Source organism: Mustela lutreola, chromosome 15 (genome assembly GCF_030435805.1).
Source record: "Mustela lutreola isolate mMusLut2 chromosome 15, mMusLut2.pri, whole genome shotgun sequence".
Lineage (NCBI taxonomy): Eukaryota > Metazoa > Chordata > Mammalia > Carnivora > Mustelidae > Mustela > Mustela lutreola.
Genome location: NC_081304.1, coordinates 13,014,748 through 13,033,026, shown reverse-complemented (window position 1 = coordinate 13,033,026; position 18,279 = coordinate 13,014,748). Strand labels below are relative to the sequence as shown.

The 18,279-nt window shown below is 55.9% G+C and overlaps 1 protein-coding gene across 1 annotated transcript in view; it reads right to left on the bottom strand.

Moving 5' to 3' along the window:
* The window catches only part of CACNG4 (calcium voltage-gated channel auxiliary subunit gamma 4), a 54,943-nt gene extending 40,102 nt beyond the window's left edge, over positions 1-14,841 (bottom strand). The window contains exon 1 of the mRNA XM_059149577.1: positions 14,411-14,841. Coding sequence (XP_059005560.1) covers positions 14,411-14,630 — 220 coding nt within the window. The 5' untranslated portion in view covers positions 14,631-14,841. The remainder of the gene's footprint in view (positions 1-14,410) is intronic.
* Between the last annotated feature and the right edge of the window lie 3,438 nt (positions 14,842-18,279).

Below are 18,279 nucleotides of genomic sequence, written 5' to 3'. Positions count from 1 at the left end.
TGGGGTTGGTACAGGTCATAGCGGGAAGTACCTTTCCTCCAGCATTTGCCATGCAAAGCCTTTTTGCAAAGAATTTACACAAATGGAATTGGCAATGGAAAAAGTCTGAGACCCAAGAATGCTTTATTTGAGGTTTTTTTTTTTTTTTTTTTTTTGTGCCATGAAGCATGCGTAAACTTGCCACAGGGAGATTTTTCAGAAGACAGAAGGGGAAAAAAAGGAAAGAAAATTCTGCTCAAACTTCACTGGATTCCTATTTCGAGAAATGTGGGCCAGTCTGGCTCAGGCAGAAAAATTCCCCCAAAGGAACATTTCATGATGCAGCTTTTATACGAAGTGCTTAGTTTTACATATGGGAGAAAAGTGTGTAGGAGCGTCTATCTGGGGTTTTATTTCTTTTTCATTTACTTTTGTGGTCAGTTTGGGTACTTTGATGGCATGAGATAGATTTCTAGGAATGCAAAGCCAGTGTGCAAATTGCGCTTGCAGGAAACAAAAATTCGCCCGTGGATAGCTCACAGAGGCTTTCATCCAGGAATCAATTTGGTTATAAGTCAGGGATGGCCTGTAATAAAACACTGACAAAAGGTGACCGGGCGTGATGCCGGGGAGCACGCTCCTGGAGGCATTTAAGAATAAAGAGAAAAAACACCATTAACACTGAATGAACCTACACACCCATTCATCTCTCTGAGGACGAGAGATGGGCCCTGGTGCTTTTTATTTACTTATTTATTTCTAAAGATTTTATTTACTTAAGAGAGAGAGAGAGAGAGATTACAAAGGGAGAGGGAGAAGCAGACTCCCTGTTGACCAGAGAGCCTGATGGGGGGCTTGATCCCAGGACCTTGAATATGACCTGAGCTAAAGGGAGATATTTAACTGACTAAACCACCTAGGCGACCCCCTGGTGCTTTTTAAATTTAAATATCAGGTTTCTAAATCCCAACTCCCCAACATAACAGAAAATCTGAAAAAGATAGGAGAGTAAAGAAATCATGCATAGTTCACACGACCACCATTTTAACATGTTGGTGAATTTCCTTCCAATGTATTTTTTTTTTTTTCCTTTTTTTTCTGGCCGCATAGAATAATCATACCATATTCCCATCTATTTTGTACCAGATGACCTTTAGAGGTTCCACATCTATGGGTTTTTGACTCACTCAATTTGCTACTTAATAGAATTCTTCCCATGTTTAATAAACCTTCTAATAATCACAGACTTAAGATAATACATTTTTATCTCGTAAGTGCCTCAAGAACTTTCAAAAGTCTGCCTTGAACCAGACACAGGAGAGGGTCTGTGTGATTTGAATATGGCATACTGCAAAGGGAAGAGGAAGAAGTAGGGGTATGAGGCAGAAAGCGAGAGAGGGAGGGAGGTTGGGGGGGAGGGGAGGAAGAACAAAACACGTTGGTTTGGTAGGAGGCTCGCGGAAGGTTGGCTGGTGGGTGTGGTGATGGTGGGACAGTGCGCGTTGGTCTCAACCCCAAACAGGACCCTTGGGACACAGCCACCCAGTGGGGAGAGGAACTGACCAGTGTGAAGGTGGGAGACAGGCCAGGGGCCAGAAGACAACTCTTGGAAAGACTGAACCTCAGGGGCCACGGGCCACAAAGGGCCACCAAGGCGGAAGAAGGGGGACCCCGCACATGGCTAAGCAAACCGGACTCTTCACCCACCAGGCATCTGGCCTTGACTCCCACGCAAGGAATCCGTGGGCAGAAAGACAACAAAAGCTATTTTTCAGGCAAGAGGAGTTGGACATCAGGAAAAATCAGAGCCCCTTTGTATGACATGCCAAATTGCTGAAGCGAGAAAACGTCTCGGGCGAGGGCTCAGATGCGAGCCGGGAAGAGCGCGCTCGCCCAGGGGAACCCGGCCGTCAATGTGCGCTTGTTATCGGGGCTTTTCAGAGCGAGGGCCGGAAGCAAGCGCGGGCCGTCCTCCCCCCGCTGTGTGGCAGAGATGAGCTGGTGACACGGCCTTGGCCGGACTGTCCGGCCCCTGGAAGGGAGCCTGGGTGTCCTGAAATGTCCCCTGGAAGCCTTCAGGGATCTGGGCGCTCTCCCTTGCTTGTGGTTTGGGCCGGGGGCTCGCCAGAGACTCCCTTCCTCTGAGACCCATCCTTACAGGTGGGACCCCTTCCCGCTGCCCCCACGTGCTGGGCATTCTCTGAGTTAGTAAAGGACAGTAACTACTGGGCACTGGACCCTTTATTCCTGGCTCGAGCTGAGCACGGACACAGCACATCTTGGCTCCTGGGAGCAAGTCTGCACTGGAGGGTTGCTACAGCCCATTTTGCAGAGAAAGTAACTGAGGCTCTACAGACACTGTGAAATGATTGACAGGCGACCGCACAGCTAGCAGGAGGCAGAGCCTGGGCTCAGACCCCACTCCGCAGGGGATCTGAGCGGTGCTCCTTCCCATGCCCTCACCATGCCCTACTTCTCTCCAAGAGGCCGCTTACACTGTCCCTGTGTTTTGCATGTCTATCGCAAAGCAGGTGTGTATGGAACCCTGTGTGTGTTTTCCTCTTGATCCTCCGGTGACCCTAGGAGACAGGTCCGGCTGGTGCCCCCAGGAGGGTGCCCCGACAGCCAGGTGTGCTCTGGAGCTCTCCATGCCCTGCACTGTTGTGTGTGAACATCTTGTCTCCTGTGGGTTCCCCGGAACCCACAGGGTACATTCTGCACCCATCGAGCCCAGCACGAAGCCAAGCATTCAGCAGGCACCCCATAAATGCTTCACAGTGACAGAGTTTTAAGCCGCACTACTATCCGAGGCAGCCCCTGTCCTTGTGTAGAGTTGGTGGCCAGCCCTTGGGTAAAAAAGAGCAGTGAGATCTACTTCCCAGCTCCCACCTGTGCTTCCCACCCCGACTGCCAATTTCTGCACAACCTCAGGACCTTCCAGTGTCAGCTTCTCTGTCCCATTTTTCTCAACAAAGTTCCTTCTCGGAGCAGAAGGACACTTGGGAGAGGTTATGCTGTTTATGGGATCCAATGCAAAGTGGAAATACAGATCCTCTTGTTCAAAAATGATTAAGAATTATAAGATGGTGAGAGCAGAACACCCAACACTCAGGGGTCCTAACCGCACAAGCTCCCAGCCCGTGAATACAGTGACAACAGTCACTTTGTAGCCTTTGCACATGGCCTGTGACTCAGGTCTGGATTTTTCTAGGATGGTTTTGCTTTTAAATTGTCTGCTCTCTCCCCTGCCCTGCCACTTCCTCAAACAAACTGTGAATGTCAACATTTCAGGATCCCAGTAACGTCTCCTATATTACCTCTTATACCTTCTACAACAATAGAAAACCTGTTGTTTTTTTATCTGGTTTTGGTTCAGAAAGTACAAATGCCACAGGGCCATTGGTCCCGTCGGGGAACCGAAGGCACTCGGGTTCATGTTCATGACCTGACACGTCATCACAAGGGGGAACTGTTTTCGTCCATCCAGCAGATGACTCCCGCACCTGTGTCTCCAGGTCTGCCCTGCTTCCTCCCTTAGCGAGGGGTGGTCCTCCACCCTATGCACTCAACCCACCCGGAGTCCAGCTCTCCTATCTCCAGTTCCCCTAGACCACTCGTGCTTGGTGCTGTGTCTTGGGGAATGGCTCCACTCCTTGGGGGTTGTCTATCATGCTATCCCATTTTACAGATGAGAAAACTGAGCCTCAGAGCAGCTGGAGGAGTTTGCCCAAGCTCGCAGGGAAAGCAGGGTAGAGCAGGATTCAAATGCACGTCTCTTTGTCCAGCCCTCATGCTATCAACCATCACATGGGCTTGGTTCAGATACATCTTCCCTGACACTTTTTCTGGAAAATGAAACGTCTGGTGGGAAAGATCAGAGAGGTGTGTGGGGCCCCATCTGCAGGGTTTCGTAGATCAGGGAATGGGCCTGACTTGATCACAGATAGGTTGTGGTCCCATTGAATTCTGTCAAGCTGGGGAGTGAATGCCATCTGATTATATATATTTTTTCTTAAACATTTTATTTATTTATTTGACAGACAGAGATCACAAGTAGGCAGAGAGTCAGACGGTGGGGGGGGGCGGGAAATAGGCTCCCTGCTGAGTGGAGAACCCGATGTGGGGCTCGATCCCAGGACCGTGAGATCATGACCTGAGCTGAAAGCGGAGGCTTTAACCCACTGAGCCACCCAGGTGTCCCCACCCAGGGACACCCAGGTGTCCCCTGATTATATGTTTATAAGAACTTTCTGGCTATGAGTGAAGGGCTGGCATGGGGTGGGGGGGCAGGAGAGAAAGCAGGGACATGGGTCAGGACCCTGCTTGGGGCATCAGGGCGAGAGATGACAGAGGCTGGGAGCCAGGTGGGGAGAAGGGGCAGGGGAGCAGCAGGTGTGTTCTGGGGGGGGGGGAAGCTGGCAGGGCTAGGGGAGCTCCCGCAAGAAAGTGGCTCTCGTCTGGCCTCTGTGGTGGCCAGCACGGTGCTGGACCCAGAGCAGGCTCACAGTGTTTGCTGGAGGTTGCGCTAAGCACCCAGTGGGTGGGAGAGGAGTCGTGACCGATTGTCCTGAGGAGAGACCACGCTGGCCAGCAGCAGCTCATGTGATATGGGAGGCTGCTGCCCACATATGCTTCCTTGCTAAGTACGTGCAAAGGTCCTGTCCCCTCTGCAAGTGCCTCCGTGGGAGCGGCCATGGCCTTGCCAGCACCTTCCCACTGCATAGTCCCCTAACCCCAGTGGGGGACAGTGGACAAAAGGAGGATGCAGGGGAGAGGGAAGGAGTAAGGAGGGAGGGGTGGGGAGGAGTGGGGAGGTAAAGGGATGAAGGAGGGAGGCGGAGGCGCAGGTGTCACTTGCCAATTGGCCAAACAAGCAAACCGAGGCTCTGCGAGGTCGGGGGACAAGCAGAAGGCGGTTCAGATGGTCAGTGGCAGGGTTGGGATCAGGCCATAGGTCTCCTGACCCCCGTTCTGACGGGTCCACAGCCCAGCATCCTGTCCTCCTCAGTCACAGCCCGGATCCCGCCACACAGGAGTTCGCAGCGACAGCCTCAGTACCAGGAAATGTGATGCAGGGACTCTCAGCCCGGGTGGCTGCCGTCACCGCTCTGGGCACTGCCTTGGTGCTAGACCTTATTTCAACTCCTAATGGAGAGCCCTTGGGTTCTGATTTTATGGTTCACAGAAGCCACTCGAGCAGTTCTGCCTCAAGAGGTGATGACACAGCACCATGTTCTCCCCTGGCCCGAACATCCCTGGAGAAGCTCCGTGTCTTCCTGTTCCCAGACGCTGGGGGCCAGTGAGCTGACCCGGGGCCCCGCTCAAGCCCGCTGCAAACGCGGAACAACTTCGTTCTTCTGGGGAAATTTCCAAGGTTCCGGAAACATGGAACCAGGGAGAAGGTAATCCTGCCTTGAATGATGCCAGGCACCTCGGAGGTAATTTTGCACCAAACCCTTTGCATATACCCGTGAGGTTTTCTCACCAAACCTTCCCAGCGACCCCAGGGGCTATCCCACCATAAAGGGACTGGTGTTTGGCGGGGGTTAGGTACCTTGATGAGTGGCCATCCGGACTCAAACCCACGTCCGTATGACTTCAGGGCTGGGTGCTTCCTTGTGGGCTAGTGGGGGCTGGGAGAGTGAGCTGCTGTGGGCATCTAGTCCTGCCGTGCTCCCCTGGGGCCAGTGGGTGACAGAGACAGCCAGGGCAGATGATGAGCCGGGGAAGCTGACCGGCCTTAGCTAATGGGTTTTCTCCCAGGCTCTGGAGCTGGGCTTGGGTCAAAAAGTCCCTGTGGTCTTTCCACACTCTCAGAGACGGGGCAATGGCCAGGGAGGAGGGACACCTAACCAGCTCTTGGGAGGACCTCTGCCTCTGTGGGCTTGGTGTGGTGGGAGGCACAGAAGGGTGGATGTCGGCAGGAAGGACCTGGCTTCGGGTGTGCAATCCTTGGAAGTGGGGGAGGGGCGGGAGAGGCAGGGAAAGGGTGAGGGCTGCTGGGGTTACAAGTTTTGCTGGCTGGAGGCTGGGAGTTGGCTAGTTTCTTAGGGGAGGTTGGCTTGAAGGACCTTGGAGGTCGGGGAGAAGGGTGGAAGTGAGGTGACAGATCCTGATGTTTAGGGGAGCAAAATAATCAGATTACTCTTCGGACCCAGCATCCCCAACAGGGTGGCTCCCAGGCCCCATCCTGGCTCCAGGAAAGCGGGAGGGTAGGGGGAGCCAACCTCAGGCATGGCTGAGTATGGTGTCACAGTCATGGTGTCACAGTCTGTCATCTCTGAGCTGGCAGAGTCCTCCAGGGGCAGGACCGTCTGCTTTGCAAAAACCCCGGAGCTTCCCTCGGAGGGTCATCGGGCCGCAGCCCTGTCCTGCCACTGCAGAGAAATCACAGGGTGCGTGAAATGCAAAGGGGCATTTCTACACCCGGGAACCTGCTGGGAAACTCCTGAGTCCTCCCCAGGGTTGTCCTAACAAACATTCCGTTTGGGGAGTATCTACTCTGTGTTTGTGCGCTGGGCACTTTCACATTTGTTGCTTCATTATCTTATTTTCCAGGTATGTGAACAACTCAGAGAGGTTAAGTAACCTGCCCCAAGCAGCACAGTTACCTGGGAAAGCTTGGATTTGAACTGAGAACCTGGCCTCCTGCCTCGCCACCACCCCCCACCCCGCCCCCACCATGCTGCCTTTTCAACAGAGTCTACTTTATTGTGATAAAAGGAAGCAGGGAATACTTTGCTCCCAGGCCTCCGTATCAGAGACAATCAGGCTTCTCTCCAGCAGAGATCTCCTCTACCGTGTGCATACTGGCCACCCCACGTTTGGTCATGCTCTCCTGTCTGTCCCCAGCCCCGGGAAGCTCAGGGACAAGCAGTGGCCCATCTCCAGCAACACAGCCAGCCTCTGCAGCGTGCTTTTTGTGTGCTAATCGGACTCAACCATCACCTTACTTTCCTGCTCTTGTTTCTACTTCTGACCCAATGTCTCCTCCACTTTTTTTTTTTTTTTTTAGATCGGGTCCCTTTCTTCCTTTCTCTCTTTTTTTGGTTGGAGGGAGAAGAACTAAATAAGTAAAATCGTATGATATCATTTTCACAGCTTTGAAAGGTTTTCACATAAAGAAATGGAGAAATGGTTATGTCCTTCGTCTGGTACCACGTCCTGACTCTCAGTTCAGAAGAGACAGTCTCATCAGTACCCTCTGAGCGCCAGGGCGGTAAAGAGAAGGATTGCGAGGGGTATGGAGCGGGGGTCTTAGGCGTGGCCCTGGGGTTAGAACCAGCGTGTTCTCTTACTGACCCCGATTTCAGGGATCTGGCCAGTGCTCACGTGTCCTTACCGGAGGCCAGGGGCTGCTGCTCTGAGTGTGTGTTTGTGGGTTAACTGTGATGGAGCTGATGAGCTGTGGCAGAGGAAGGCCCGGAGGGAGTGAGTTCCCTTCATCTCCCTGTGTTTCTTGCTGCCTAGTGCCCAGCCTCTGCCCCCATGCCCGCCTGAGGGAAGGCTATGCCCAGCGAGCCCTAATCAGGCAGTCCCCACACCCCCTTCTGCCCCAGGTCTGTTACCAACAAGCCGTGTGACCTTGGACGAGTCACTTTGCCTCCTTGGCCTTGGGTTTCCTTTGCTTGCAGAGTGTGAGGCTCGGGCCCCATGGGCAGGTCCCATCTCTAGTGTGGACACATGCTGGGGTGTCACAGGCAGGGGTGAGCTGGGTCCCCTGTAAGTCATTACTCTTAATAAGGGAATAGAAGTGACCCCTTCTGCCACCAGTCACCTAAAGCAGATGCCACCTCGTTCTATCTGTACATATGGTTTCTTGAAGGAATGAGTCAAGAGTGGGGATCCTACCAGCTGCCAGAAATCAGGTCCGCCTCAGCCCCCCACCTAAAGGCTGACTCCCTCAGAGCAGTGGTTCTCCACAGGGGTTTGATTTCGCTTCCCCACTCTGCCCCCCACCCCACCATGCCCAGGGGACACTGGGCAACGTCTGGGAGTATTTTGGTTATCAGAACTTGGCAGCAGAGGGATGCTTCTGGCTTCTGGTGGGGAGAAGCCAGAGACGCCATTGAACTGCCTACAGCCCACAGGACAGCCCCCGCCACCAAGAAGGACCCAGCCCCAAATGTCGCTGTCCTGACGTTGAGAAACCCTATCCCGGGGTGATGGGCAATTGATGATGAATCCAGACACTCGGGCCCGTGATGCCATAGAGTGGTCCTCCTGAGTTACCCTCCTCTGGACTTCCCAGCATGACTTCCGGTGGAGGGCATGTTGGGTGGTCGCGCCAAATCCTGGAACCCCCATGAGTACATGCTTGATTTCCCTTCCCGTTCCTGCTTCTTCCTCCGTGTTCCCCACTCGGCCATGGCCGTGCCGTCTCGCAGCTGCCATAGCCCCAGATCCAGGAGTCAATCCAGGCAGTCAGCCTTGACTCCCCACCTCTGCTGCCACCAGTTAGCCCCAAGATTCCATTCGGGTCCCCGGCAGTGAGGACCAGACTGGTCTCCTGGTGGCCTCCCTTGCCTTCCAGAGTCTCCACTCCCCATGTGCAGCTGAAGACTCTTCTAAAACCATAAGTCAGGTCAATTTACTCCCCAGCCCCAAACTCCGCAAAGCATTGATCTTGATCCTGACCTCCAGGAGCCTCTCGAGGACCCCCACGCGGTGCTGGAGCCCTGCCCGGCCTTTCCTGCCTCAGAGCCTCAGCCTGCCTTTTCCTCTTCCTGGAAGGTTTTCCTTCTTCCTCCGGTCCTCTGACAGCTCTTCCCTGTCCCCTTGACCGATGGCAACCCTCCCCAGCCTCTCCCAGCACACCTCCGCCCTGCGTCCATCCTAACCCTCATCCATGCCTGGAAACGTCAGCTACCCCATGAGAATGTTGGCTCTGGGAGAGCAGGGACCGAGTCTGTCCCGTCTGCCGTGTGACGAAGAGCCTCACGCGCCTGACACAGAGCAGGTACTTGGCGAGCATGTGTGGAATGAAAATAAGTGAGTGGATTGGATGAATGAATGAATAAAAAGAAGCAGGCCCGGCAGATTGGTGCCTTAGAGCCTTTCTGCGTGTGTGTCTTAGCAGAAAAAAGGTCAAGAGTCGCTGAACCAAGTAATCTCAGAGGTTCTTCTGGCCAGAGGAGCCCTGCCCCCCCCCCTGCTGGCCCGTGTGTGGAAGCCTCATGAACCTGATTCAACCAGGAGGCTGGGGGCAGGGGGCTCTCTGGGGCTTGTAAAGCTGAAAGCCAGAAATGGAAGGAAAGTTCCAGAGCAGCTAGGCCCCTCCCTTCAGGCTCACCGGGCCCTCTTCCGCAGTTCTGGTTTGTCTACGCCGTTCTTTGCCTCCCTTGCCTTCTGAGACTCTGGGTTTGACGGCCCGAGGTCTCTTCTGCTGCATTTCTGTGACGACAGCCCCCAAATCTCGAGTCTCTGCATCTGAAGAGACTGACCCAGGAGATTTATTTTAAAGAGCTGCTGCGTTCCTACTGAGCCTCTCTAAAGCCCCTCACCGGGGGGGGGGGGGGGGGGGTGTTCCTCCAAATCCGGCTCTGTGGTGAGGTCCTTAAATCAGACCCCTGGGATCCCCAGCCTCTCCTCACGAAGTCAGCGGGTCCAGTTCAAAGGAGCTGGGGTGTTCTTACAAGAAGAGAGAAAGCAGCAAAGAACAAAGCAGGACATTAAGGGAAGGTAGACAGGAGAAGGGGCTGCCAGGGCCCCTTCCTGAGTGGCTGGAGAGTGAGCCCCGGGGAAGCAGGCACAGGACGGGAGATCAGCCCTCTACCACACCGAATGCTGGTGTCCTTCTGAAATTCCTATATGTGGACAAAATTTGTATAGGTTGACGCTCTAACCCCCTGGGGTACTTGGCAGTGGGGCTCTGGAGGTGGTGACTAGGTTTAGATGAGGTCTGAGGTGGTGGTCGGGGTGGGGGTTCCTCATGATGGGGTTAATGCCCTGATAAGGAGAGACCAGAGAGCTCGCACTCCTCCCTGTGAGGACATGGTGAGAAGGGGGCTACCTGCAAGCCAAGAGCCAAATTGGCTGGCACTTGATCTTGGCTTTCCAGCCTCCAGAACGCTAAGAAATAAATGTTGCTTAAGCCAATGGGATAAGACAACACCCTCACTCACCCCTTCCCAAATCTGTGTGGTTCAAATAAAGGACATCCTCTGGCTGGTGGAAAGCGGGCTCATCTATTCAGACAGAAGACATTGTACAGCACTCAAGAGCTCTGACCATCGGAAGCCTCATCTTCCACATCTATGAAAGGCAGGTAATTAATATTTGCCTTGAACTATGGTTGACAATTACACGAACTTACGGAGTCCTGCACGGAGGTATTCACCAAGTGATGGGCATCTTTATCAACACCAGAGGGCAAAGGAGAGCCGGTAGGTGAGGTGACTAGCTGAGGGAGACCTGCTCTGGCTACTGTCCCCCACCCGGGCTTGACTGGACAGGCTGCCTGTGAGTTTTTGCAAGAGAAAATGAAAGCAAACACAGACAGGAAAAGTTCCCAGCGCAGTGCCTGGGAGTGGAGCGGGTGTGGAACGGACGTTATTTGAATTAAAACGTCTCTGAATGGTCCTATGTTGGGAGTGTGGTAAGGCAAATCTTCCCAGCACCTGCCTGGAAAGGGTTCCTAGTGTCCTGGAGGAGGAAGCCCCGCCCCCCTGGCAACTGGGCGGGGCCTGGGCGGGCTGAAGCCCCTGGCTAGTCCCTGAGAGTTGTCTTCTCGCTCCCCTGGCCCCGGGGTGCAGTACTAACAGTTTCTTTTTCTCTGTGTTCCATAACGTGAATGAAGTCTGGGTTTACTGGATGAGAGGCGTTGCTCGGGTGAGGGTGGTGGGTCCCTCACGGACCCTGACCTCCAGCGGCCCCCGCAGACACTCCGGAACTAAGAGCGGGCGTGGGGACTTTCCCAGGACACAGTGCACGCTCCCTAATGCTTGCTTACATTCCATACCTCGCCTAATTGCAAGACGCATTAGAGATTGAGCAAATGCTGGTTGGTGATACCTACGAGGGAAAAGTCCACAAAGATTTAGGACTTCTTTCCCGTGTCCCCAGCATTGGGCTGAGTGTCACCAAAGACACAAAGAAAGAATGAGGTGGGCTTGAGAAGGAAGGGAGCAGGAGGCCGATAGTGATGGGGATGGGCTAGTCCAGAACGTGGTAGAAGAAGAGAGAGACAGAAACAGAGACAGAGGCAGAAATAGACAAAGAGAGAAGAGAAGGGGAGGGGAGGAGAGAGGGGAGAGGGAAGGAAAGGGGAGGGGAGGGGAGGGGAGAAAGAGTATGTTATGCAATTTGGGCATCACTTGTACATTCTCACTTCTGAATGCCTTCATGCTGCTGTCAGCCCAACCTCAGAGCTAGGCTCCACTGGGTAGTCAAGTACTTGGTTCTATTTTTAATGGCAACCCAGAAGCTGTTTGGGAAAGGGCAGGATGACATGGTGGGAAGAGCTTTGTAGTGAGACAAAGGCTCAAATCTGGCCCAGCAGCCTCCTACCTGGGTGCCTCCGGGCAAGTGCCTCACCCTCTCTGAGCCTCTATACCCTCAGCTGCCTATGGGGATGCAGACAGTATCCTCTTGGGGCTGTTGTGAACGTGCCGTGGGTTAACATGCACAGGCTCCGAGCGCTTGTCCGGTGGAGAGGATCTGGGGGGGAGGGTGCAGAAAGAGGCTGGGGTGACGCCAGCACTGCTTGGCTGGGGGCGGGCCTGTCCGACTGCTGGGATGCCTTCAGTACGCAGAGGGCTCGGCTCTCCGGTCCTGGCAGCATCATTGACGGGAGACAACCAGGAAATGGAATCACTGTCACCAGCAAACCCTCAGTCACAACCAGTGTTTTGTTAGTGGCCCTGCTCCAATATTTCTCTTGGTTCAGCCCAGAGGCTTGATTTTTTCTTTTCTCTCTGCCCCCCCCCACCCACCCCATGTAAAGCTTTGGGAGCACTCCATGTAAAGCTTTGGGAGCACTCCATGTAAAGCTTTGGGAGCACTTGGCTAGAGAACAGGTGGAAATCATGCCTTTTACACACAAAGCCAACACTGGGGGGGGGCAGGTCCCAGGGAGGGGCATGGGATGGCTGTGCTGCCTGGGTCCCCGCCTGGACCCTCTCTAGCAGGTGGAGGCCTCACAGATGTCAGGCGATTGTGCTTCCCCGAGGTGAGCCAGCAGTTTCCACCCAGGTCCAGGGAAGGATGATACTAGCCACAACAAGGAATCCTGAACCAGCTCTCCTGGTCCTGGGTTGGTCCGAGGGTGGTCCAGCCCTTGGATGTGGCCTGGTTTGGCCCTCAGAACCCCTGAGCTGGTGGGTGGGGAATGACAGAGGCAGCTCAGTTCTTATGGTGAAGTCCCCCAGATGGCAATTCTCCACCCTCCCTCCGCCAGCGGAGCCAGCTGCCCAGATCGGCTTGATGAACACCGAGTGCAAACGGCTCGAGGCAGCTGGCAAGATGCTAAGTGCAGCATCAATCCTAATTAGGATGAGGAATTAATAAAGGAGGCATTCGAGCCGCTCTGCAGAGGCCGGGCTCGCCGCTGTGGAGGAGTTAGTTCCGATTCCCACTGGGAAACTGGGAGGCTTGGGGTCCACGGGTGCCTTCGGGTGATGACAGCGGCATGACTTACTGTGCCCCCCGAACCTCTGTGAGGGAGAACATGGGGGCTCTGCGGCCCCTGTTCTGTGTCTAATTCAGGTGCCGTGGCAGGTAGTGACGTGGGTACATTCTCCAGATGAGAAGAGTAGGTGTTTGTGATCTGAGCAATTGCACACCAGAAATGATGTTTTTCAAAAGAAAAAAGGAGGGTGTGATCGTGGGCCCACCGATCCTTTGTGTGGCTTGCTTCCCAAACGACTGATTGCACCTATGCCCGCTCCTCCAAGACTCCACTTAGCCCTGGCACTAAACTCCAAATTGCAAAGGGCAAGGCAGCCGCGTCTGGGAGAGGGTGTGGGGGGCAGAGGTGGGCAGGATTCCCGCGAGGGCAGGTCTAGGAGGAGGGGAAAGGGAGCAAGTTCAGCCTTCCCGAGCCGACCCAGCTCTACAAAGCCTCTTTTTATATGACTCCAAATGCGGCCAGAAAAAGGGCCATCTCTTTAAGAGCTTCCTACCAACCTCCACCAAGCTCCAAACCCGCTAAACTATTTGCAGGGGCTGTAACTGCAGTAAGGAAGGCTGGGTGTGTGGGAGAACTCCCCGAATGACGGAAGGGCGGAGTTAACACACGGGAAAAGGTTACAGAAAAAGAAAGAGGAAACTCTGTCCAAGGATATCGGAAAGGAACGCTCCGCCAACTCCCCCCATCCCTTTTCCGATCTGAAAGCCAAGACCAAAGCGGCAGGCCCCGTTCACAACCTGGCTGGGGCCAGACCGCCCTTCCACAGCCACCTGTTAGTTCCCGTTCCGCAGCGGGGCGGGCTGGAGGCGCTGAAGTCGGGCGCATTTTGCCATTGGAGGCGTCCGGGCCCCTCCCGCAGAGGGAGCGGTCCCCTTGGTCCCGGGACACCCAATCCCGGCCCCGAGAGGCATTCCAACCTTGCAACACCTACTTCACGCCCCCCTCGCGCATCCGTGGGGCGCCGCGCCCGCCCCACTTGCACCCACGGGGCGGCCACGCCCCTCCCAGGCAGTTGTTGGTCCGCGGGTCGCCCCTACGCACTCTGGCGTCCTGCCGAGGTCTCCCGCAGCCTCCCTGCCGAGGGACCGCGACGAAGGACTTGCTCCCCTAGTCTGGGGTGGGGGGCAGCCTCGGTGACGCACCCCTCCCTCCCCGCCGAGCAGGGAGCAGCGGGCCGGGTCCCCGTGGAGGAGTAGGCGGCGGAGCAGGGTCTGGGCGGCGTCAGGCTCCGGCGACCCAGGTCACCCAGAGCCGCTCGGAGCACAGCCCCCACCCCCACCCCCACCCCTCGGTCCGGGCCTGGAGCGAGCGAGGAGCGGCCCCAGCGCTCCCCGCCCCCGGCCGGCCCCGCCCCAGGATGGCCAGTTCCCATAGCAATCGCACAGACACCGGTTGCCAAGCAACCCCTCCCCCTCCTCCCTCCCCTCCTCTCCGGTCCGCTCCCCCCAACTCCAGCCTCCTCCCGCCCCCACGCCATCCTCCACCTCCCCCGGGGGCTCCGGCGCGGCCCCTCGGGATCGCTCCGGTCTCGGGCTGCACGCGCGCCCGTGTGAGTTTCCGTGTGTTTCATTGTGTCTGTGTGCGAGGGGGTGTGCGTGTGCGTGGAGTTTGTGGGATCGGCCTGAGGGACCCCGAGCTGGTGCACAGCTGGCCGCGAGGGGACCCGCCCGCTCGCTCCGGCTCCTTTGTGTGTCGCGCGGAGCCAGTGCCGCGCCCACCCCCTTCCCGGCCGGCACCCCGGGCAGGGTGTGCGTGTGCGTGTGTGTGTGTCGGGAGGTGGGTGGGTGCCGCGGCCGGCCGTACCTTCGATGCAGCACACCCGCCACAGCCCCGAGTGGGTGAGGTCGCCGCGGGCGCGGCGGGGCGCGGGCCCGTCGTCCATGGTCAGGTTGGTGCCGTTGCAGATGTGCGCGCTGGAGTAGAGCCAGTAGTCGGTGCCGATGGCGATGGCCATGAGCGAGAAGGCGGCGAAGGCTCCGGCCGTGGTCAGCAGCATCTGCAGCCCGCGGTCGCATCGCACCATGGTGGGCGCCTCATAGTCCGCCGCCCGCCGGCCCGGCCCGCCGCGCCCGCCCGCCCTCCTCCCTCCGCGCGCCGCTCCGGGGGCGCCCGGGCTGGGGGGCCGAGGGCCGGGGGGCGGCGCCGCGCTACGCGCTCCGACCCCGCGCCCCGGGGCGTGCCTGCGCTCGGGCCCCGCCGGGGCTCAAACTCCGAGGCGCGGCGGCGAGTGAGGGCTGCGCGGGCCGCGGGGCGGGCTGGCGGCGGAGGCCGGGGGCTCCTCCCTCTCGGCCCGCCCTCCCGGCTCGGCCCGCGCCTCCGCCCCGCGCCCTCCGCGCCTCCGCCCGCCGCCGCCGCGCTCCGGGCCCGCGCCCCGCTCCTTTCGGCGCCGCCCCTCGCGCCTCGGCCCCCGCCCGGCTTCGCGCTCCCCTCTCGGCCCCTCTCCCCCGGCCGGGATTTTCTCTTCCCCCGCTCCTCTCCCCTCTCCGCGCTCGCACGCGCTCTCGCCTCCTCTCCCAGGGTTCATTCACATTATTGGAGCGAAGGAAGCCGAGGCACGGGTTCCCGGGAGGACGGAAGGGGAACCGCGTTGCCAGCCACCTCGCTTACTCAACCCAGGACATCCAGCCTTCCCTTAGATGGCCCGGGGACTCTTTCATTTGTGGAGTGTGTGCGTGTGTGCGCGTGCGGGGGGTGGCCCTCCTTGCCCCGTGTACAAATCTGTGCCTTTACCTGGCGATGGATGGTGTAGGCGTCATCTGGCAGTGGGAATGTTCCGGTCAGATTTCCAGAAGCCCCAGATGTGGGTCACAGCTGAGAGATATTACAGGCCAAGCCAGGCCCTGGCCCCTTCCCTCCCCCACCTAACTGCTCCTGCCCCCACCAGCTCCTCCAGGGGACCCAGAATTTGGGGTTGAGGGAGAAGAAAGGTGTCAGCCAGAGGTCAGTTGGGAAGAACATAGCATCCCTGTTAGGCAGAGCGGTAATGGGGTTGTGATTGGAGAGGGGGCTCCCCTCCATTATTACATTTCTGGGTGCTTTATTCCTGTGAGTCCAGGAACACCCTAGTTGTAGCCGATTCAAGCACGGCAGCCCTCAGCTGTTCCCCTCTTTCTTCTTGCTCCCTCCTGAATACCTTTATTTCTTTTTGCCTTTCCCTCCACTAGAGCTTAACTGGCTTTCCCTCACCTCTGTCCCTTTATTGCCAGTCTCTGCCTCCAGCCCTGCTGGCTTCACTTAATTGCCTTTGCTGCTGGCATGATCCCAACCTAGACACGCTCCCTTCTCCCAGAGCCAATGCGGGCTCCTTCCCCTTCAAAACCTCAGCTCCAAACTCTTCTCTCCAAAAGGTCTTCGGAGACAAGTCCTGGGATGTCCAGCCTGACATCATTCTGTCTCTCCCCAAAGCTCGTGTGGTTGGCACCCTTGATGGCTGCCCTGGGGCTGCTGCCCTGGACCCCCAGGAAACTGAAAGAAGTGTGCCAAGTGTTGCTATTCTTCTTGTGAGGTGCAGACTAAATATCACCTCCATTTCTAGCACCTTCCCTGGCCTCCGCGACCCAAAGAAAATTAATGACCTCATGCTGGAATTAGTGGTCTCTCTTCCGTGAGCCTGTGAGCCTTTCTCATATCTGATGTATGTGGTAAGGAGTGGAGAAATGTTTGCAGAGTGAGAGGTGTTCCTTGTGCCCTGGAAAATCAGAGTCTGACTGGGGGACAATAGAGCCTATAAATAAAACCCAAGATAATGTAGCCCAAGGACCAGGCTAGCTGCATTAATTCACATTTGTGGCCCCTTCTCCTGCTTTGGGGGTATCTGTTCGTAGGTCCCCTGAGTCTCAGAGGACGAGAGCTGTCACCTGTATTCTACTTTCATCCACCTGTCACCCGATCTGGGGTTCTGTACACAGCAGGTGCCCAATGTATGCCTGAAAGTGCACACCTGGTGTGAGATGGCTTACTCTGACTCAGAGCAGGGCTGCCTTCCTATGTCCCTAATATCCACAAGGATAAATTCTAGGTTCTGTCCCCAGAAGCACCGAGAAGGGTAGATCTCAAGCTTTCTCCTTCTTGTTGTTACTGTTCTTCTTCTTCTCCTTCTTAAGGAGCAAATCTTTGCCTCAAATTAAATCTTAAACAGAAGCCCCAGATAAATAAACCAAGTCTCCTACCAGTTAGCCATGTAGGTCAGGGCTGGCATAGCTCTGGTTAAACAGGGGCCCCAGATTACCTGTACCCACCCACCTACACCACCCCCTGTAGCCCCGAGAGCTGTGGACCTAGGGTTCCAAGAAATATGGTGTGAAAACCAGCATCCTGAGCCTGCTTCTGGGTCCCTCGGGGACATCCTTTCCATTCCGTCCTGCTTGCAGTCTTTCTCGGGGACTTTGAGAGAAATAAATGGAACCAAGATAAACAGATCTTATTTATCTGTGGGGTGGAGCGGGAGTGAGAAGCTTCCCTCAGTCTGCTCTTAGGTCTGGGAAGTGATGCATGCGTGATGGGGCCTTCTTCCAAGCCAGCGATCCTCATGTTAATCCCACGGAAACAGAACGGAAATCTTCATTCATCAGAGCCCGAATGGACCAGTTCCCACCAGCATTCCCAGGAGCATGTGGGAGAGTGGAGACAGCCCTGGACCGGGAGCCAAGATGTCAGCATCTCAGCCTGCCTCCATCACTAACTGTGGGTGATCTTGGACAAGCCCGAACCACCTGAGAGAAAGACACCTCTCCAGCCTCCCCTTTCAGATGCTTTTGAGGATCAAATAGAGTACCTTGCACATTGCATACACTTAGCGACTTAGTGATCATTTGTGGAATCAGTAGTAAATACTGCCCCCCCCTTTTTTTGAGACAGTGAGCGGACATATGTTACTACATCATCTGTTATTCTCACTGTTATCCCCCTTACAATACCTGGGGAATCCAAGGCCCAGAGAAGTTGACTAACTCGCTCAAGGTCTCACACCTGCAAGGTCTCCGCTCAGATCCCGATAACCAGAATATTTCAAGGGCACCAAACTGCCTCTTGGTCTTTGTCGAGTGCTGCTTGACTGTGTTACATATGGCATGTTGGATGTGGGAGAAGGGGACCCCAATGGGGCTTAGCAACTTGCCTTTCTATCTGTGGACGCCCAACCGGCAGCCATGCTTAGTCCCGAGATGGCCAGGGTGTAGACTTTGGAGTCAAATAAGGACTTGACCGCCGGTGACGGGAGCTGGAGCAAACTCAAGACTGTCTGAGACCATTCATCATGCCTGGGTGAGCACAATTTAAATCTGGAAATTTCTGCTCAGCCGGATTAGAGAACTCTAAATGGCAGTGTTTAAGGGCTGCCTGAGGTCCCCGGAGTTTCTCCCATGTGATATTTCCAGTTCCGAGGGAGGGATGTGTCTTTTGCTTACTCAGGAGGAGGTTCTGGGCTGGTCTTGTTCTGGAGACAACGGACACTTGGCATCTTCCCTTGGGGAGCTGCTCAGTGTCAGATCCACGGTGGGGGGAGGGGCCGACTCACTGTACTTATTACTATCTCTGTGGACAGCTGAGCAGGTGGAGGTGTTTAGATCAGTCCTTTGAAGCCATCTTTTTCAACACAAACGGGTTTCTTTCCCTTTCACCTGCTCATTTGGGTAATGACCACAATTCTTCACTTTACTCTGGCTGTGAGGACA